At 33.8% G+C, this 21971-nt stretch overlaps 4 protein-coding genes and 1 long non-coding RNA gene across 7 annotated transcripts; 3 read left to right on the forward strand and 2 right to left on the reverse strand.

Moving 5' to 3' along the window:
* The first annotated feature begins 3938 nt into the window (after positions 1 to 3938).
* LOC18102618 (acidic leucine-rich nuclear phosphoprotein 32-related protein 1) lies at positions 3939 to 7322 on the forward strand. Of its 2 annotated transcripts, XM_024611318.2 has the most exons (3): positions 3957 to 4527; positions 5533 to 5811; positions 6622 to 7322. In XM_024611318.2, exons 1-2 carry the CDS (start codon positions 4147 to 4149, stop codon positions 5770 to 5772), a joined length of 621 nt encoding a protein of 206 aa, XP_024467086.2. In that variant the 5' UTR covers positions 3957 to 4146; the 3' UTR covers positions 5773 to 5811; positions 6622 to 7322. The 2 variants fall into 2 exon arrangements, with proteins under 2 accessions (XP_006378549.3, XP_024467086.2); XM_006378487.3 differs by lacking the exon at positions 6622 to 7322 and having other exon boundaries at positions 3939 to 4527; positions 5533 to 6050.
* Positions 7323 to 8179: 857 nt separating this feature from the next.
* Positions 8180 to 9352, reverse strand: LOC112328823 (uncharacterized). The gene is made up of 2 exons (XR_002984037.2): positions 8920 to 9352; positions 8180 to 8840 (listed from the first exon to the last, which is right to left on the reverse strand). It is a non-coding gene; the product is annotated as an uncharacterized LOC112328823 (long non-coding RNA).
* A 744-nt stretch (positions 9353 to 10096) lies between these two features.
* Positions 10097 to 14880, forward strand: LOC7485844 (protein REDUCED WALL ACETYLATION 2). Of its 2 annotated transcripts, none has more exons than XM_024609749.2 (16): positions 10097 to 10405; positions 10562 to 10653; positions 10755 to 10898; positions 10981 to 11037; positions 11121 to 11193; positions 11462 to 11620; positions 12174 to 12323; positions 12417 to 12672; positions 12752 to 12867; positions 12997 to 13083; positions 13155 to 13243; positions 13333 to 13395; positions 13567 to 13623; positions 13705 to 13801; positions 13885 to 14043; positions 14403 to 14880. In XM_024609749.2, exons 1-16 carry the CDS (start codon positions 10373 to 10375, stop codon positions 14406 to 14408), a joined length of 1638 nt encoding a protein of 545 aa, XP_024465517.2. In that variant the 5' UTR covers positions 10097 to 10372; the 3' UTR covers positions 14409 to 14880. The 2 variants fall into 2 exon arrangements, with proteins under 2 accessions (XP_024465517.2, XP_024465516.2); XM_024609748.2 differs by having other exon boundaries at positions 10098 to 10405; positions 10752 to 10898.
* Positions 14881 to 15570: 690 nt separating this feature from the next.
* LOC7485845 (uncharacterized) lies at positions 15571 to 18523 on the reverse strand. Its single transcript, XM_002316017.4, has 5 exons — positions 18365 to 18523; positions 17836 to 17971; positions 17111 to 17306; positions 16897 to 16916; positions 15571 to 15924 (listed from the first exon to the last, which is right to left on the reverse strand). The coding sequence occupies exons 2-5, from the start codon at positions 17940 to 17942 to the stop codon at positions 15894 to 15896; spliced, it is 354 nt and encodes a 117-aa protein (XP_002316053.4). The 5' UTR covers positions 17943 to 17971; positions 18365 to 18523; the 3' UTR covers positions 15571 to 15893.
* Positions 18524 to 18586: 63 nt separating this feature from the next.
* LOC7468113 (pentatricopeptide repeat-containing protein At3g48810) lies at positions 18587 to 21551 on the forward strand. The gene has a single exon (XM_002314932.4). It carries the CDS (start codon positions 18767 to 18769, stop codon positions 20753 to 20755), a length of 1989 nt encoding a protein of 662 aa, XP_002314968.4. The 5' UTR covers positions 18587 to 18766; the 3' UTR covers positions 20756 to 21551.
* The last annotated feature ends 420 nt before the right edge of the window (positions 21552 to 21971 follow it).

Below are 21971 nucleotides of genomic sequence, written 5' to 3' on the forward strand. Positions count from 1 at the left end.
TAAAAGTTGGAAGTTGGAAGTTGGAAGTTGGAAGTTTTTGTTCGTGAAACGAACCATAATCTTCAGCTGGACCTTTGTGGCCCATGATTTAATTTTCTTGCTTGAGCCCATCATTTCATTTGTCATGTTAGCTTTGTGCTTTCTTGAGCCGCCGCCATTTCTTCCCTGCCCTAAAACAGAGAGAGCAAGACGCAGAGACAGAGAAGAGGAAGGAAGGTAACCGAGAGAGAAGGCAGTAAACAGATGGAGAAAGGATAAGATAGAATGATAAGAATTATATTTTTAGCATTTGTGATAATTGTTCAGTATTAAGTTTGAGTTTTATTGACTAATCTGGATTGATTTGTTTTTATAAAGCTTTTTAAGAGGACGTTAAGATTTGGGTGGAATATATATGCTTTGATTTTGATTTATTGTTCTTGAGAAATTAACCAGGACTCGTGATTCAATAGAATCGATTGCTTGAAGATGAACTTGAGGATTGAAAATTTGTGAACCCTTGATGATCTTAGGTTCAGAGGACATATAAATTGTAGAGTTCTGTCAAGAGGTAAGAGGAAACTCAAATCCTGGTTATGGTCACTGAGTTTAGAGGATGTGAATTGGAGATGACGATCAAATTATATTCTGGTCCCTATTGTTTAAAAATGTTACTATCCGGTCCTTAACTTTTTCAACCAGTTTCCTAAGAGTTGGATCATATCTGAAGATCAGTCCCTAATGATTAATTGGAGTGTAAATTGGATCCTAATGATGGTTATATTATTCATGGATAGGTTCATAAACAAAAGATTTGACAACTATGGATATCTGAATTAATTGAGGGAAGTAGAAATCTACACATTCTGATTATTTCGTAAAATATTGTATTCTTCTATAATAGAGTCAAGCACGTAACATGTCAAAAGAACAAGTGAAAATATTTTGTGCGTGCAAATGCAGATCACGAATCTTTTTTTGATGGTTTTGGCTACGAATATTTAGCGAGTAGCAGGCAGTTGACATTTGAGTGGACATGGATATTAATCTGAATAATACATCTATATGATTTGGTATGGGAACTACTAGGATATTTTCCAGGCGCTTTATCGTGAATTGAAATATATTTTTTTTAAATCTAAAAAAATAGAGTATAAAGATTTTTAAGAGTATCATTAAATTTAATCAAGCAATTCGAACTTAAAATTTACCAACACAACTCTGAATTAAATCATATGAAAGTTAATTCAAAATAAATAATTCAATTTAATAGATTTAAATATAATTTGGATAATCGGTAAAAACATAACATATCTTTTAAAAAACTTCAAGATGATCATTTTTTATATATATTGAGACGATGTCATATTAGATCAATCTCGGTCAGACTTAAGTCATGAACTTCAATATGTTTAATTACTTTGTTATTTTTTTAAATTATTTTTATTTATTTTTATGACAATATTATAAGTTTTCAAAATCGAGCATTAATCCTAAAAAAAGATATCTATTTGAAATCGTGATAACCCTATAAAAAATAGAAAAACATAAATCATGAATTCCATTTTTTAACCAAATCAATATTAAAAGAGAGTGGAATAAGAAAAAATAAACAATTAGAAAAAATAAAGGATAAAAAACTAAAAAAAGACATATTAGGTTTGATGGGTAAATTCACTAGACCAATGAATTAGATGACTTGGGTTAACACGTTAAACCCGCAAACCGGTTAATGGACTCCATTAAGATTAATAATTTGTTTTTTTTCTAAACTATTGTTTATTTAACCATATAATAACAAAAATAAACAATCGCAAAATCAAGTGTCAAGCCAGTACCAAGACTGTTTTTAAGACTATGATAACTTCGTAGAAAACAAAACAAAACAAGTTATAAAACTCAATTCTTAATCAGTCTAATATCAAATGATGAAATTAAAGAAAAATGAATCTATATATATATATAAAAAGTCAACCATACACGTTAATAGCCCCATGAACTTTCTAAAATTTAACAGTATATTTTTTTTTCCAAACTATATTTTTAACTACATTATAAAAAAATAAATGATCACGTAATTGAGTTTAATTTGAATAAAAAAGTATCTTGCTAAACCCGCAACACATGGGTAACCAGGGTTATCTCGTCAAATTCACAAGCCGAGTTATTGACTCCACAAAGTTCAATAACCTAATTTTTTTATTTTTTTTTTATTAAACTATATTTTTTTAAAATACATCATATCATGATGCTAATATATTTTTATAATACTAACCCGATATTGAGATATTTTTTATACTGCAATAACTATAAAAAAACAAATTATTTACTCTAAATTTCTATAAACACGTTATATAAAAACTAAATTAAAAAAAATCAATAACCAAAAAAAATTCAAAATAAAAAAAACCATATAAAAACTAAATTAAAAAAATCAATAATCAAGAAAAAGGAGTTAAAATAAATAAAAAAACGTGAATTACTATCGTAACCTTTACGTGTGTTTGTTTAATATGTACTTTTGTATCAATGAATCTTTTAGAAATCTGAAAATATTGGAGTTAATTTATATATATATGGAGTTTTAATATGGATTTAGTTTTCAAAAAAGCATTTGTATTATCTAGAATCAACCCCTGGATAACGCGAATGTAGATTCTGGCTGTCTCGTGAGGTTTGGAATTGTGTTAATACTTAATAGTTGTTTTTTAAAATATGTTTTTTATTAAAAAATATATTAAAATATTATTTTACTTTTTAAAAATTAATTTTGATATAACATATCAAAATAATTTGAATATATTAAAAAAAAGAATTTAAAACAAAGAAAAAAATATAAATTTTTTTAAAATTTTTTAAAAATACAAAAATAATACGTGTCTTTGATTAAAACATAATTTTAACTCAACTTTGTGAGCATCAATCGATCAAAGCCAATTCCAGCAAAAAGCACGTGCTATAACTTCTGCCAAGTGAAGAGTTAAAAATAACTATCAAGGAGGAAAATTCATACCAAATAAGGAAACAAAAGAAGAAATAATGCATTCATAACACTCCATAGATTGTCACAACTGCCCAATAAAATTTGTGATAATTTATAAAAAAAATCGTGCCAGAAAATTCTCCGTGTAATATAGGATATAACACCAAAATCAGGTCCAATATCGACTTGTACTCTTAACGTCATTTTGAATACAAAATTAAAGTATTATTGATATTCACCTTACATTTTTCCTTACCTCTGACACCATGATCACTTTGAGAAACAAGAGCTTAAACACAGATCACAAATATTTTGAGAAGGGTCAACATCTATTAAAAAAATAAAGTAAATAGCTATATAAAATAGCTTTACAGAAAAAAAACAAAAAAAAAAAAACAGAAAAACAGCCAACGTTTTAACAAATTTAATTGTATTTGTTTTTCGATACTTCTTGTGGTTGCAGTGAAATAAATACAGTAAAGTGTTTGGTAATAAATTAAATTATATTTTATACGGTGAGATTTATTAAAAAATTAAGTTTAAAATGCAGTTTTTTGTAAAGCAATTTTACATGTATTTTTAACTAAGTTTCGTAAAATTTTATTTGTTTTTGGGTTTTAAAAGTATTTTTTTAAAAAAATGAATTTATTTTATTTTTTTATTTACTTCAAATTGATATATTTTTAGTGTTTTCAGATCATTTTAATGTACTAATATCAAAAATAATTTTTAAAAAATAAAAAAATATTATTTTAATATATTTCTAAGTAAAAAGTATTTTGAAAAACAACCCCAATCACACTTCCACTAAATATTTTATATATATTTTTACTATATATATATATACTTTAATTATAATTTTTATAAAATATGTTTCTAATTCAAACTAATCAGAAATAAAATATAATTTTTTTAAATCATAACTATAAAAATTACCTAAAAATTAAACGCAATCTTAGATGGTAACAAACTAAAGACCACGTCAAGACAAGCGAATACTCCCTGAAGAATTTTAGGGTTTTATTGCAATAAGCAGTAACAAACCACCTACTGTTCTAACAGCAGCCCAACACTTTCACATTATACCCAATCTTCTTTTCCAAAAAAAATCAAAATCAAAATCAAGTTTTCTCAAGAAAATTGCTCTAGTCTCTAACTACACTCTTTTTAAGTTTTTGTTGAACATGAAAATCATGGAGCAAGAAGGAGAGGATTTTGAAGAAAGGAAAGATATCAAGTTTTTGAATGAAGAAGAAGAGGAAACTAAGGTTTATGAGAGTGGAGTAGACGCTGAAGAAGAAGATGACGACGAGGACGAGGACGATGAAGACGACGAGGATGACGAGGATGATGATGATGATGATGATGACGACGAGGATGATGATGATGATGATGAGGTGCAGGTTTTACACTCTTCTAGTGGACCAGCAGGACAGTCTGTGAACGATGACAACGAGGAGGATGCAGATGAGGAGGAGGATGGTGAGGGAGGTGATGACGACGACGACGACGACGACGACGACGACGACGAGGATGAGGATGAAGAGGAGGATGGCGAAGACGAGGTAACGAAAACAGTCGCTAAAATTTTCATTTATTTATTTATTTTTATTTAGGTCAAGTTTTGCTTAATCTTGTTATTAATCTGTTAAATTTATTTTTAGGTGATTTTTGTGTTACTTGTTTAGATCTGTTGTTTGATTAAAATTTTATGGTTGACAGCCTATTTTTTTATTTCAATTTTATCTTTCTTTTTGCACTTTTCGGGATTTTCTATCAGATCTGTTTATTAGAGTCAATTTTGGTATATATGCATCATATATTTTCGTGATTTATGGAGTTTTTGCTAGAAAATAGAAGACAAAATCTTGGTTCATTTTGTTTCATTTTGTCCTGTTAAGAGATTGCTGTATTCTAGTTAGAATTTGCGGTTAATTACCTAATTTTATTATCTATTGTGCTCGGCAGCTTCACCGATCTTGTAGATCTCTTATTTTTCTCACAGATCTATGCTGAATGCATATGCTGCCTGCTCTCAACTTCATGTTAGTTGGCATATTTGTTTTCTCCATTAAGATGCCTTAAACTCCTTAAATAATTTTTTTTATTAAATATAATGAATAAGCTTGGTGTTCATTTTTTCGCCATTCAGTAGTTTTTCTTTCAGAACCTAGATCTGGGCTTCTGATTCCATCTGGTTTTGTGGAAACAGTCTATAACATGGTCCAATTTCCTCTGTTAAAGCTAGTGTATGCCCTTGACTCGTATTATTCATAATTGAAGATGCAGTTTAGTCTTAATCCTAATGTAGAAGATATTGCTGTGTGCGTAAATTTATGTGATTTCCAGGCTGGTTATTATTGTCTTTCTTTCCAGTATCATGGATGGATGCATAATGACAACCTCATGAAACCTGTTCATTAACAAAACAAATTATCCTTTTCTTGGTAAATTTGAGTAAATTCAATAGGTTGCTTCCTTTTCAATTCTCCTTTCTGTCAAAACTGTTGTCAACTCCTCGGGCCTATTGTTTTTTTTTTTTTTTTAACATATTGATTTTGAACAAACAGGAGGATATGGGCACCGAGTATCTTGTCCGGCCAGTAGGTCGTGCTGAAGACGAGGAAGATGCTTCTGATTTTGAACCAGTAGATAATGGTGATGATGAAGACATTGACGAGGAGGATGATGAAGACGATACTGAGCCTGCTGGGAAGGTTGAGGCCCCTATAAAGAGGAAGAGGTCGGATAAAGATGACTCGGATGACGGTGGTGGTGGGGAGGATGATGAGAGACCATCCAAGCGATAAGGCTGGGAACCCTTGTTTGGTTTACTGACCATTTAACATGTAGGTCAATCTCTCTATCCCTCTCTCTTAAGCCCATCTCATTGTAGAAAGAAGGATAGCATGCTCTTGGATTATGTTTTTTCAGTCCTGTATCATCATGTTGCAGTATTTTTTAGGATTAAATGTTTTATTTGGATCAGCACAGTTATTTGGGGTTTGCAAGAACTATCTAAATCAGTTGTTTTAGATTTGTGTAAGCCATGACCATAGATAAGTTACTCTTTTGAATACTTGTTTAACTTTTGGGTTTATCACTAGATAAGGTGATGTTCTGCTTCATGATCCATTGAATGGATGTTGGATCATATAATTGCTGTCTGTGTTCATGCTCTTATACGAGGGACTTGCCTATAATTAATGATGTTCATATTGATGGGGACCAACACGACCGTTATCATGGTTTTCTACGGATAAGATTAGCCCTCCCGGCACTGTTTTACTCTTACAATGGTTGAGAGTAGTGACATCGCGCGTGGATATAAATTATAATGACAAAATTGAAACGGGAATAAATAAAAAAACACTATGTAAAATAGATCACTTCACTTTATTCTTAAATTAAAAAAAAACCCCAGAATACAAAAGAAACCATTGCAATTAGTGACCTGCTAGCTACGTGAAACGTACAAGAAAAAAATGGCTATGTGGAGCTTGTCGTGGGAGTCTTATCGGTGGATCTTTGTATATGAGATGCTTGGGTAACGTAATGTAAAACTGCATAGTTAAAGTATTAAAATACGGAGCTTATTGTTAGTTGTTTTTGTTAAATCATTTGTTCTTATTTTTTTTCACTGTTAATTTTGTGAGCAGATGGGATTTTTTCGGCGAGAAAATGGCGTGAGATAAGTCTCTCCGATTCGAGGATCATAGCAAAGCGTTATCATCTCGTGTTTTCTTGACGAGATTGTTTCGGGTCGCATGTACAGCCACGCCAACTTATCATACGTGACAATTTACCAACACAACTCTCTCTCTCTCAGTCGGTTACCATGCCTCGATCATGAACATTCGGGGCTTTCACCAACATCCACCTTTATTAGAGAAAATAATAAAAAGTAAATTGGATGAGAAAATGATATTAATATAATTAGCATTTTTGACGATGAGCTCCTTGTTAAAAAAAGAAAAGAAGAGAAGGAGTAAAGAGATTAAAATTGTAATTATAACGAGGTAAAAATTAAAATAAGCTGTGCAGAAATTACAAGTTTAAAAGAATCGATAAAAATATATTGGGCCGTTGTCAATCTAACGGTTAAAAGTTAACCATCAGCTTTAGCCCAATCTATATTGGGGTTGTATTGTATTGTGGCGGGTGTGGCCAGTTTTCTAGAATCAGGAGCCTATAAACGGGAATTTCACCTCGCTTCTTTTGTGATCTCTTGACAGCTGTATATAAAACTTCGTTCTCGTTTGCCGTTGAAGATGGCAGTCACTGCCATGTTTGTATTTTCTTATCTTATTATGCTAATTTGTTGATTCAATTTTTTTAAAAAAATATGCTGTTCTAGCCAGTACAAATATTTTATTTTTTTGTTACTCGTTAAATTTATTTACAGTTGTCTAATAGGCGAACCAGTTATATAATATTTTTTTTGAGGTATTATAAAATTGCAGAAACCCTTCAAAACACTAATTACTATGAAAATAATAGCTAAATGAAATAATTAAAAACAAATGAGAGGGAAGATACTAGTTAAAAACTAAGATAAAAAAAACAAGTGCCTATTAGTGTTTTAAGGGAAAATACCAATTAAAAATTAAAATAAGAACCCCCCCCAAAAAAAAAAAAAAAAAACACAGGTGCCGTGAGGTAAAGCAAGGCATGTACACCTGGCCTAAAAGATCAAAAAGCCCAAGCAAAATAAATAATTTAGTTTTCTTTAAAAAAAATAAACAAACAAATGATGTTAAAATAGATTTGATGACACGTCATCCTCCTAAGGTGTGTTATTTATTGTTACAAATTCCAATAGAAAGAGAATGGTTCGACTCCGGGTTCTCGATTTTAAAGACTTATTTTTTTTAATTTATTTTCATATTAAAATATTTTAAAAACATATTCGAAATCTGATAAACTCATTTTTAATTTCAAAATACTATCAAATCACTCTAAAAAAAACAAGAATAAAAAAAAAAATTTCAAGCTTCAATTTATTTTACTCGACATTTAATTGGCAATACCATCTCTATTAAGCTCCCATAATAAATATCAACTTTTTTCATGTTTTGACTGACTAATTTTTCTCTCTTGTGCAATGATAATGCATGCATTTAATATAACTAAATGAAAAAATATATTAAATGATAAAGTAACAAAAAAAAAGTGAATACTAATTAAAAATTAAAGCTGAAAGTTGATCATCATGGCAAAAGGTAAAAAACAGATAAAAAAATACAAACATTTTAACTCGATTGTTTTTTTACAGTATGCACTTTCATTGTATTTATGACCGAGATTTAGTTTGATTGCGAGGTATTTAAGACTTTCAGTCTTGTAAATGCATAATACAAATAAAATCAATTTATCTAAAACTCAACAGGAAAAAAATCAAAGATAAATTTTAAAGGCCCCACTTCAAAATCACTGTAAAGGAATGACATTTGCGTGGGATGGACAATAGCAGATGGTCCACGTGGAGTTCCCATCACCACATGGATTAGTGTCGGTGACATCTACACGCTTTACATATAATCTGCCGGCAGCACATTCATACTGTACGCAGCCTGAGCTCCGCCATATGCTAGCCCACCCTAACCAATGAGTCCATCCATGTCCATTATTTTTTTTTTATAGCCAAGGAAAATGCTATACCGGCACAGCCTCTTCAAGTTTCGTTAACTTAAATGACAAAACTAACCTTTATCAATGTTTTTTTCTCACCTACCAAAAGTCGAAAACACGGAAGCCATCCTTGTCTCTCTTGTAGTGTGAGAATCCACCGCCAAAAACCGCTTTCATTCCAGTCACCAGATTCAAATCCCTTTGCTTCCACCACAACCAGAGCTGCCCATAACCGCCACTTGCAAACCTATTTTGGCCATCAAACCATGAACAGTACAATCCCACTCAATAAAACACACCGTTACATACCCACAAAACATACATACCGCCACGGGAAACCCTCCAAAAAGCCACCCTCGCCGGCGTTGACACTCAAGGCGCGGAGTGGGTTATCACCAGTGTTTGACTCCTTTTGATCTAATCTAGGATTTAGTGTCTTTTTTCTGTTATCTAAATTGAATGGTTTCAATCGATGATTTCGAATCTGTTCTTGGAATATCATACACAGATCATGATTGTTTGTTGAGCGATGTTTATGGGGATGCAAATGCAACGATTGGTGATGGCAAGAGACGCTGTTGATTGAGCAGATTCTTAAATCCAAAAAACAGGCCTCTGTTGAGATTTGATAAGGGAATGTTTGAAAGAGATTCAACAACGATGGAAGTGTTGCCGGAAATGGTGCATTACTCCATGTAATCTTGCTAAACAAAACTGGAGTATAGAGTAGCAGTAATGCATACGCAATCCAGCTTTTAACATCCAATGCCCACTAATATTTTGGACGTGGACAGCATGTAGGCTGTTAATCATCATCATTATTTTTTCTAGAAACTACATTGCAGACCGATCACGGTCAGTTTTAATTTTTTTTAACAAGCAAATTGTTAAAAGTTTTCAACTATAAGATTGCACCAAAAAGCTTCATGCGATATTGTTCACAGTTTGATATTTCTTAATGTTAGTGTTTTTTTTTTTAATTTTTTTTATTTAAAAATATATTAAAATAATATATATATATATTTTTTAAAAATATTTTTAATATTTACCTATCAAAACAATTTAAAAATATAAAAAAAATTAAATTTTTTTAAAAACAACCACAGCTAAAATCCACAAAGAACACAAATTGAAAAATATGTAATTAATTTGGTCTGTACAATCACAAGCTTATTTTATCCTTGCAAAATCGAACCATAAGCTCTTAAGATTGCAATCTATTCAAGTTACCTAAAATAAAACAGCAACCAAGAAAAGAAAGTAAATGCGTTGATGATGATAACAAGTGAAAAGAAAGAAGGAAATGGTGGACCAAAAGACCATGAAGTTGACGCGTCATTATCTGTAAGCCTGCATATCTAATCAACAATTTATTATTATTAATTACGACTAATCACACAATAAAAATGATGGTTGGATCATCATCATGCATCGTACGGCCATCGAAAAGCCCCAAGTTATTTAAAAATTTAAAATAACCGAGCAGGATAGTATCCAACATGGACGGTGGCACTTTCGTAAAAACACACATCTCTCAACTAACCGCTCTCGTTTATAGTTATCGCTCTGCTCCGTCTCCTGGTATAATAGGAGAGAAAGTCCTGTTATTTACACTCTAATGCACATCTACAGCAGTCATATAACACACACACACACAGAGAAGCGACGGAGCTAGATTCTGGAGTGAGTGTAGGGTTCCGTTTAGCTCTTTATATCAGATCTGCCATCTACATTGACATGCACCATTGATTTTGCTGCCAACTTACTTAACACAAAAAAATGCGGATCTCATTTCCTGTTACTCGCGGCCAGGTGCGTGCCTTTTTTTTGAGCTCATTTCGCTTTGGATCTTGGCGCGATGCTTCAGTTAGCAGTGAATTGTTATTTGATTTAGCAGTTTCTCTACTGGATCTTGATCGTATAATTTACAAGGAATGATGAGGTAGGTTGTTTGTTGAATGGGTGTAGTTTTCCTTTTTGCTTGGAATCGTACCTGTATTTGCTGCTTGGATTTACGCCGAATATTTGGAGTACAAAAAAAACAACACCTTGGCCAAAGCGTAAGTTAACCGTTATTATCCACTAGATGACATTTTAAGATAGATAAAAAAAAACCGTTACGATTTAATTTATTACTTGGGGATTGTTGGTTTGCTAGTAGGCATTCTGATATTGGACTGGTTGAATTGGGGAACGAAGCGGTTAAGGAAGATGATGATAGAGCTGTTTTACTCGAGGGAGGAGGAGGTCTTCAGCCCGCTTCTCCCAAAGCTCGGACTCCAACTTCCTCATTTCCTATTTTCAGGTACACTTCTTGAAAGTTCTCGATTATTGTCAAGTTTTATTATTTTTCCTGCTTAAATTGCATTTGCTGTTTCTATATGTAGGTTTCTTATGATGGAAGAGCAATTCTTGATTGATAATCGGTTGACGCTTAGAGCTATGTAAGTTAATTGTTTCATTGGATTTAGATCAAGAAAGAAAATACATCTAGCAAATTTAAATGTGACTCCTTTCTTCCTTGCAGATTGGAATTTGGTTTCTTTATGGCCTACTTTTACATATGCGACCGTACTGATATGCTTGGCTCATCTAAGAAGGTGCCGCTTCTTACTTTGTCTTGTTACTTTGTGTTATGTAATCTTTACTTTTGGGTTTTCTAAGTTTCCAGTGAAGCATGTGGTAGACAATAGCTGCACTTTGCATTCATTTGCAAAAATCTGCAGTTGCAACCAAAAAACCATTGAATAACCGGTTCAGCATGTAGATGGGTTTTATGCTTATCACGATTGAAACTAGTAAAGGCTTGCTATTTTTATTTTACTGTTAGTGACTATGTTTTAACTTCACTGTTATCTGTCTCTACAGAGTTACAATCGAGATCTTTTCTTGTTTCTCTACTTCCTTCTCATCATAGTTTCGGCAGTAACTTCTTTCACGATACATCATGATAAGTCACCGTTCTCTGGGAAACCTATACTATATTTGAACAGGCATCAAACCGAGGAGTGGAAAGGCTGGATGCAGGTTTGTCACTCTTCCAGACAAAATGAATATAATTTTTCAAATTGTTCACTGAGTTTCCTTAATGCATAGAAGATTTGGCAACCAATACTCTATAAGTACTGGTTGTGTGGCTTTGACTGCCTATGTCCGACATAAATTGTTGACCATTGGTGAAATCATTTGTTGAAGCATACGTCAACCATTTACAGATCATCTTTCCTTCTTTGGCATGCCATTTGTTTTCTAACACTAATATATGTTGACAGGGGCTGCACGGAGGGTAAATATGCCCCCCCCCTCCCCAATTTTTTTTTTTAATTTGGCAATAGTCCTTAAAACTTTAGTTTATTTTTAATAAAATCTTATCTTGGCCCCCTCAAAATTACATGTATTCTATTTAAGTCCTCACTCACTCTATAACTTGGCTGCCCCCAAATAATTTGTCCACCCTCAGCCACTGTATGTTGAAGTTCTGAGATGCTTGTCTTATATGCTGGCTGGGTTTTTGATATGTTCCCTTTCTGGCTTGCATACTATAATGTATAGCCTTACACATGTTTCTGCTGCCTTACAGGTATTATTTTTAATGTACCATTACTTTGCTGCGACAGAAATATACAATGCAATCCGCATGTTTATTGCTGCATATGTGTGGATGACTGGATTTGGCAACTTCTCATATTATTATGTTCGCAAAGATTTCAGTCTTGCAAGGTTTGCGCAGGTATCTTTTTCCCCTAAAAGTTTAAACATAGTTTCCCCTAGTTCTTTGCATATCTAGTTGCTTCCAGTTCTAAGTTTTCTATTTTTTGAGCAGATGATGTGGCGGCTTAATTTCCTGGTGCTATTCTGCTGCGTTGTACTGGACAATAGTTACATGCTATACTATATTTGCCCCATGCACACTCTTTTCACTCTTATGGTTTATGCAGCCCTTGGTATTTTCAACAAGTACAATGAGATTGGATCAGTCATGGCTGCAAAAATTATTGCCTGCTTCTTCGTAGTTATTCTCATGTGGGAAATTCCTGGAGTATTTGAAGTGATTTGGAGCCCATTTACTTTCCTTGTTGGTTGGTATCTTGCCAAATGTTCATTTCTCTTGTTAAAGCATTGGGGTTTTCATGCTCCTAATCCCTCAAAGTACTGTAGGTTATACGGATCCAGCGAAACCAGATTTGCCTCGCTTGCACGAGTGGCATTTTCGTTCTGGACTGGATCGCTATATCTGGATAATTGGAATGATATATGCCTACTATCATCCAACGGTGAGTTCTGAAGAAACCATATCATTCATGGAATTTTTGTATGAACTTGTGGTTCTTGAATGTTGAGGTAGAAATAGAAATACGAGTTCTTTGAGTCTTTTCCCACATTATTTGTTTTTGCTATTCTAGGTGGAAGGATGGATGGAGAAACTAGAGGAGACAGAAGCGAAGCGCAGAATACCAATCAAAACAGCTGTTGCAACAATATCTCTGGCGGTATTATAAACTTTTTGATTGTTGTTACTGTTGATGATGATGCCTCTTAACAGATTTTGTGAAATTCCTAGGTGGGATATACATGGTATGAGTACATATACAAGCTGGACAAGATTTCTTACAACAAATACCATCCTTATACCTCATGGATTCCCATAACGTATGCATTGCCCCTTTAAATGTGTTTGCAAATTGACTATTCAGAAATTGTTGCTTATTACTTTTTTTTTTTTTTTCCTGGTTGATCAGTGTGTACATTTGTTTGAGAAATGTTACCCAGCAATTCCGCTGCTACAGTTTGACCCTTTTTGCGTAAGTGACCTATAAGTTAATTCCTGCACTAGCTGATTTTCTCCTCCTTAAATTGAAGTTAAACCATTTGCCGGAGGCACCAATAGGAGAAAATCTGAGGAATTCCTTTTTCTGTGAGTTTGGATCAATTGTTGTGAGATTTTTTGGTGAATTTATTACTGTGTTTACTAGATGGCTAGGGAAAATCACCCTGGAGACGTACATTTCTCAAATCCATATCTGGTTAAGGTATGCTGTGTTACATACATTATTATGTTTTTGTGCATGTTACACTGGTTTCCTAATTTTGGTTTTTTGATAAACTTGCAGATCAGGCATTCCAGATGGCCAACCAAAATTGTTACTTTCTCTAATTCCAGACTACCCAATGTTGAACTTTATGCTTACCACGTCCATATATATTGGAGTAAGCATCAATCTACTGGTATGAAATCTCAGTTATTTGGTACAATTCAAGCACTCAAGCACTGTTATGTTGTTTATTTGTAGGTTTCTTACAGACTCTTTGATCTGACAAATACATTGAAAACGGCATTTGTGCCCAGCAAAGACAATAAGCGCCTGACAAACAACATAATTACAGCAGCGGCAGTTTCAAGTGTTTTATATTCGCTGTCTGTTGTATTCTTAAAAGTCCCGCAGATGCTGGTAAGAATAGCTCTTTTAAATTTCTAAATGAGTATTGAGTTGCTTAGACACAAGTAAATGTGATTGTTGTACTTTCCAGCACTGAAAAACACTTTTAGCATAAGATAATGGGAAATGCTGGGCACAAATGGCATCAATTATAGTGGAGCATGCACTTACCTTCAACCTTACGGTGAAATAACTTTCTGGTTTTACACTTTAACTTGGAAAAAAAAATGATGGCAATGTACATCCTTGACTGCTGTGTTTGTGCCTCCGGTGGAGTACCACTTGAATATTTTTCGTAACTATAGAACAATGATAATTTATGTGCTGTTTGTCATCTGAATGCACAATTTGCTGATACTCTAAATTTACAGGTTTGAGAGGACGCTGCAAGAATGTGTATCTTGTTTCCATGAACATATGAGAAGAATATTGTTCCACTGCTAGATTTTTTCTGCCTCTATTAAAGAACATGAACGGTGAAATGGATTCATTTTGATTTGTCACTGGAAGTTGCGACGCAAGGATCAATACCCATGGTCTTAGGTCTTGTTGCATCCATTGTATAGGAAAAGATCGTGAAAGAGATGACCTCCAACAGAGGTGTTCTTTGTCATGTTTTCATCCATTTTTTTTTACAGCAATAGTATAGTAATTACAATGGCAATGTAAAACTCACTGATCAAAGCAATTCCCCTATGCATGAGTTTGACCTTGTATCTATTAGTGTTAAAAAGCATATTGCACTCAACTTTTATTAGCTTAACGCTTACCAATGTAGTTGGATAACGGGCATGTCACCACATTAATGTGGGATTATGACATTTGAGCTATATAGTAGAAAGTTCAACACTCTGTCAGGAAGGATTGATGGAAGCATGTATAAGAGAGGAGGAATTGAGCAAGGATAGGGTGTATCCTTTGTCTGGTTAAGGATCTCTCAAATCCTTTCTTATATATATAATTTCCAATTCTTTCAATTTAAGTAAATTAACTCTTATTTTTCCTTTTTTTTTTTTTTTATAAATAATTTTCAATGCCTTTAGTTTGGATGAATTAACTCTTTTTATCTTTCCCCTAAATCATTCTTCCTTCCTAATCTTTCCCGACAGACATAGCCTAAGGTTAATGGGTCTTGATGCCAAGCGCAAACATTAAGGTTGCTTGAAACAATATATAATGTCAATTGACTAGCTAAGCTCTACGTCTTCCCAATTTTGTTCATCTCTTTACAAAAGCTCTCCTCAGCACGGAGCATCTGCCAAGTGAAAAATTGCCATTTGAGATTATTGGACTTACCGTAGAATTCTTTCGTATTTTGCAAGATCTCACTCTGCAGTTTTCACAGGTGGATCCCATAAGATTAAAGTCTACCTTGATCTGAGGACACTAAGTGCCCGTTTGAATCACCAGCCTTCGGCTTTTCTTAAGCTTCCATGGCTTTTCATTTAAAAACAGAATTTCAAAGTGTTTGGTAATACTTAAAAGCTAATATCATAGCCACTTCCACTAATGACTTTATAGTTATTTTCAACGCTACAATTTGTAGAATTTGAACTCCAATAAAAAGCCATTTCCCATACACAAAAACTAACGAACAATTCTCAACGAACTTTCTCAGCAGCGATAAAGCAGCTGTTATACAAAATTGAATGAGCAAAGGTTTCCCAAGTATGGTCTAAACTAAGGGTTTCTTGAACCAAAACACAATAGAAACAAAGACAACTCTGAACAAATAATCCTTGTAAGTGTTTGTTATGGAGACAACGCATCACAGCCATTCTCCAAAGGTGTTGTAAATTAGAGTTGCAAGCAGCAGCAATGGAGCTTCCTTTCCATTCAAGACAGCAGCTACCTTGTCCTCATCAGAATATATGCACAATGTCATAAGCAAATCTATTTATGTCAAAGAATGCATCATAATAAAGAGTAGATAAAGCAAATCTATTTATATACGATTCTTTGAAGCCGGATGCTTTCCAGTATCAGTGACTAGAAGCATCCAAGTTCTGCCACTGAAATCAACACACAGAAGTAGAATTTGACCAGCTTTTTAATAAAAAAGAAAGAAAAAAACAAATGCTCAAAGTCGCATGGAAAATGCAGGATGCTTTAACAGGCTTAAATCATAACCACAGGCAACCTACAAAGGGTTCAGAGCCCATTTAACCCCCTAAGCACCAACTACACGTTCAGTAAGGAATTTCATCTCAATCCACTTCAAAAGTGGGGGGGGGGGGGGGTTGCTTTTTTAAGATAGAATGCTATTTATTTATTTATTTTTGAGAGAAGATAAGAATAACTTCACAAAATTACCAATAGTGCATATTTACCTTCATGTTTATCGCAATATTTTCAACACTTTAACTTGTTATGCACTGTTCATGATATAAAATTTGTGCATGAGTTTTCAATGGAGCTTTAAATCATAAAGAACGAAAATTAAATTAAATTAATAAAATTGTTTAATATCCAAATCTTAAGTTTTATTAGCTAATTTAGCTACTAAAGGTTTTGTAATAAGTTCATGTCTTCAAGTTATTATAATTTAAAGAGCACAAGTTTATTACCAGAACAATATGACCGTCCAAACACTTTAAATATGCTTTGTTTTTCACCATAGCCCAACAATTAAAAATGACACAGCATGGAAGCCGAAGCACAGCGCATCACATCACAAAACAACAAGGCAAAACAGGTCCTTAATCAATTAGTCCAGGGGAAATGCAAGGCCCCTGATAATGCTTATGTTGAGGAAAATCATGTAATCCTTGATCGAATATAAAATGACTAACACAATTGATTATTGCAATTATAGTTTTTAAAGTATGTGAGCTCTGAAATATCTTAATTAATGCCAAAGGATACGTCCAGAACAGCACGAACGACTGCATAAAACATAAAAACACTGTCAGTCTACCACTCATCTCATATATGAATGAGGGTAAACAAAGAAAAGCAGAATAATTTTACTTCTCAAAGTGTACAGAAAAGGAACGCTATGAAAGAGTGGAATCTTGCGTACAGAGAAATCAGAAAGGACAAGAAAGAATATGTATTGATAAATATCAGAGAAACATACCATAAGCCCACCCAAAAAGCCATCAAGTAAAACCCTGTTCCAGGAGTCAAAGTATGTATGAATGGAAAACTTTGCCTTAGCTATGAGTGAAACTGAAGTGATTGTCATCATAAGAAAATAAAAGACAAATCCAGTCAAGCCAGTGAGTCCCAAGATTCCAGCAATTACCCCACCAATGATAGACAGAAATGTTCGGCTGCATGGAAAAAAATAAAGCTCAGGCGCTGTTATAAACACACAATAGACCCCAAACTACAGTTTATACCTTGTAACAAAATTGCATACTGCTCAATAATTCTTCACATAAAGGTTTCAACTTTCAACTACTTCTTAATCTTCTAAATCTTACCAGGGTGTTTGGAAACCAAATAACAAGTTCAACCTTGCCCATATCAATTCTGAAATACATTCTCTGTCATATACTGTTATGCCATTATGTCCTGTACTCTGGCGAATTTGGTAACATTAAGCATTTTTCTTTTTGAAATCAAGTCATCAACTCACCTTTCTACTTAGTTCTTTCGAATTAGAACATGCTGGTTTTGCTATAAGTCACACACAATCCATCAACTGAAAATCACAAAGCCAAAATTCCTACGAATAATTACAAACCTAACTTGAGTTAAAACTTTCAGAGGCACTAACATTCGCATATTCAAACACAAAGCTTTAGCATAAAATTCACTATAACGGCTCCATGACTCTTTTAGGTTAATGAAACAAACCTGTAATATATAACTTTCATGTTACTTTGCAAATTTTCAGCTCTGAATGTTTGCAAATCATTCACGGCATCACTTGATTTCTTCTCAGACTCATTATGTCCAGCCATCGCTTCTACCTTTAGATAATCTGATAAATCTACAAACAGAAGAGTAACCCAAAAGAGAGGAACTTAGCATGAGTTTTGTATTAAAATTAATTACACATTCTCAACTCTTCATCAACAAAGAAAAGGGTCCTTAACTAATCAAGAGTTCCTTCCGAGTTTAATTTTTTTTTAAAAAAATTTGGAGTTAACAGAGAAAAATAAAAACGAACTGGGTTGCCTATAAAACCAAAGTAACAACATTAAAATTTGTTAGAAATCGAAACCGAAGAATTCGCTGACAAATTTAAATCTAAGCAAGCATAAATAAAGAGTTTATCATAATCGACAGATCTGTGAATTAAAATCTATCTAAAACAAAATTCAAATCATGAGAAGAGGGGCGAGAGGGACGGGGTGAGAGAGAGAGAAAAGAGAATTCGAACCTTTCTATGCACGGTTACTTCAGTAAACTTTCTTCTTGTCTTCGATCTGTTGTTTCATTAAATTCTACAAAGCCCAGTTTATATCACTTTGTTACTATTCAATCTCGTCCTTCGAATCTACTATATTTTCAAATATTTCCCAATACTAATAAGGTTTAACTTCTAGTCCCTTTTTAGTCTTTTAGTTACTCTAAACGACACCGCTTTAACAACAGGAAGAATCACATAAACAGCAAACGCGCTTGCTCCTTCGGCTCAAGTCTGAACAATCCTCCCTTGTCGCATTGAGGTATGCTTTTTTCCTCCAAATATTCAATGGGTTTTTAAGCTTTTATTGTTTTGAATCAATAATCTGTCCTTTCTTCTTGATTTGTTAACTTCCTTTTGAGTTAAGTTTCTACTATGTATTTGAAAGAAGGATGTTCTTTATTGTTAAAAAAGCAAAAACCTTTAGTCCCTTTTGTACTAAACACAATAAACCCACTTCAAAATGAACAAAAAGATCTAAACCTTCTCAAAGAATCTGAAGTTTTAAACAAGTTAAAGAACGAACCCAATATTCTATTAGCTTTACATTTCTTCAAGTCAATAGCCAATTCAAATTCCTTCAAACACACCCCATTAACATACACAACCATGATCAAAAGACTTGGTTACGAGCGCGATATAGATGGTATTCAATACCTTTTGCAGCTAATGAAGTTAGAGGGAATTAGTTGTAATGAAGATTTGTTTGTTATTGTCATTAATGCGTATCGTCGAGCTGGGTTAGCTGAACAAGCGCTGAAAACTTTTTATAGGATTGGTGAATTTGGTTGCAAACCGAGTGTGAAGATTTATAATCATGTTTTAGATGCGTTGCTTAGTGAAAATAAGTTTCAAATGATTAATGGGATATATAATAATATGAAGAGAGATGGGATTGAACTGAATGTTTATACTTATAATATGCTTTTGAAGGCATTGTGTAAGAATAATAGGGTGGATGCAGCCAGGAAATTACTTGCAGAAATGTCCTATAAAGGGTGTATTCCTGATGCGGTTAGCTATACGACTGTGGTATCTTCTATGTGTAGGCTTGGTAAAGTGGAGGAGGCTAGGGAGCTATCGATGAGAATTAAATCATTTGTGCCTGTTTATAATGCTTTGATTAATGGGTTTTGTAGAGAACATAAGATGGAAGAGGTGTTTGAGTTATTTAATGAAATGGCTGTTGAGGGAATTGATCCTGACGTCATTACTTACTCTACGGTTATTAATACACTTTCAGAGATGGGGAATGTTGAAATGGCTCTTGCTGTTCTGGCAAAGATGTTTTTGAGAGGTTGTAGTCCTAATGTTCACACTTTTACTTCCTTGATGAAAGGATATTTCATGGGGGGGAGATTGTGTGAAGCACTGGATTTATGGAATCGAATGATCCAAGAAGGATCAGAACCCAACACCGTTGCATATAACACTCTGATACATGGTCTCTGCAGCTATGGAAAAATGGTAGAAGCTGTATCTGTTTCTCAAAAAATGGAGAGAAACGGGGTCTTCCCAAATGAGACCACATATAGTACTCTCATTGATGGCTTTGCAAAAGCTGGTTACTTGGTTGGTGCATCTGAGATATGGAACAAGATGATAACTAATGGTTGCCTTCCTAATGTTGTGGTGTATACTTGTATGGTGGATGTGCTCTGCAGGAATTCTATGTTCAACCACGCTCATCATCTTATAGAGAATATGGCGAATGGAAATTGTCCCCCAAATACAATTACATTCAATACTTTTATCAAAGGTTTATGTTGCAGTGGAAAAACAGAGTGGGCAATGACAGTGCTCCATCAAATGCGTCAATATGGGTGTGCACCTAATGTAACAACATATAACGAAGTTTTGGATGGTCTTTTCAATGCAAAAAGAACAAGAGAAGCTCTTCAGATAGTTGGAGAGATAGAAGAAATGGAGATCAAGTCAAATTTAGTGACTTACAATACCATTTTGTCTGGATTTTGTCATGCTGGAATGTTTAAGGGTGCCTTGCAGATTGCTGGGAAACTGCTTGTGGGGGGTACCAAGCCTGATTCCATCACATATAACACAGTAATTTATGCATACTGTAAGCAAGGCGAGGTAAAGACTGCCATCCAGCTTGTAGATAGATTAAGTAACAAGGGAGAAGGGTATCCAGATGTATTTACATACACTAGTCTTTTGTGGGGGGTCTGTAATTGGATTGGGGTAGATGACGCCGTCGTCTATCTTGATAAGATGATAAATGAAGGCATATGCCCCAATCGTGCCACATGGAATGCTTTAGTCCGTGGCTTGTTCAGCAAACTGGGTCATTTGGGACCGATTCACACTGTGGATAATATTCTGGCTAATGGGGAAGTTACATGATGATGATGCTGATAAATTTTGTGAATTCCTAGGTGATATATGTGGTATGAGTACAACAAGCTGAACAAGAGAATGTAAGATGCTGGGCTCAGACACCCATGGCCGTGGCAGAGCATCTGAGCACTTGCTTGTCCTTCAACCTTGTGGTTGAAGTAACTTAACTGGGATACTCCTAAATTAACGTAGAGGATGGGCATTTCCATGAAATCTGGGCTTGTATCTTGCATTGTATATTACTTGAATTTAGTAGCAACTGTTGGTCAACCTTTAGCACTCACACTTTTGGAGAAGGCAAAAAGGACATCTGCTTGCTTTTTTCTGTCATCAGGTACTTGTCAAATAACCCATCAAGAACTCTTTGGTACTTGTTCTGCAATAGCATGGTTACTAACCTGACGCTTGCTACAATATGTTACAACACCACCTAAGAAATCATTTATCAAACTTTAGTCCCACCACATTGTGGATGCGGTGGCAGCATCAAGGCCAATAATTGAGGGCTGCTGGTATAATAGAACTTGAGATCTCTTGCATGCTGGTTAGTAGAGTGGATTTCTGAATTGATTAGTTGATCATTATGGAACCATATCTTTGAACTAATATGTCATTGCCAATAATTTTGTTTAGTGTTTTGCACTCTGTATCTGATCACTTTCAGGAATTGTTCATTAGGTGGTGAAGAAATTGACAACATTATCATAATTGCTCATACATCTTCTTTTTGTTCCTGAAGAGGCAATAATGTTGTTTGTTTTTGCACAAAACAGAAATGGATTCGTTTCATCCTTTCCTTTTTTTTCCTTTCATGTTTTTAAATATTTTATTGTGGTATTGCATAGACACCCACATACTCAGAAAGGAAATTCAAAAATACAAATATATTTTCAATTAAAGTTAATTTTATTATGGTAATAGCAAGAAATTGAAAGTTGGACATTGAAGTAGAGCTGAAAATACAGAATTACTCGCTATTATTTCTGCTAGCAAGCTTTAGCAATGTTGTAGATGGGATTTAGCAATTCGACCATCAGCTCCCTTTGGGTAGAAGCCTCCTGGAATACTTTCATTACCACAACCATACACATCTCTCATTATCTCCTCAGGTGTCCTTGTATTTTTTTTTTTTATCATGTAATAAAATAAAATAAATATAATTTAACCTAGTGAATTTTATAACCCCATTCACTAGGTTAAATTATTTTTTTTATTACATGAT

Source organism: Populus trichocarpa, chromosome 10 (assembly GCF_000002775.5).
Source record: "Populus trichocarpa isolate Nisqually-1 chromosome 10, P.trichocarpa_v4.1, whole genome shotgun sequence".
In the NCBI taxonomy this organism is placed as follows: domain Eukaryota; kingdom Viridiplantae; phylum Streptophyta; class Magnoliopsida; order Malpighiales; family Salicaceae; genus Populus; species Populus trichocarpa.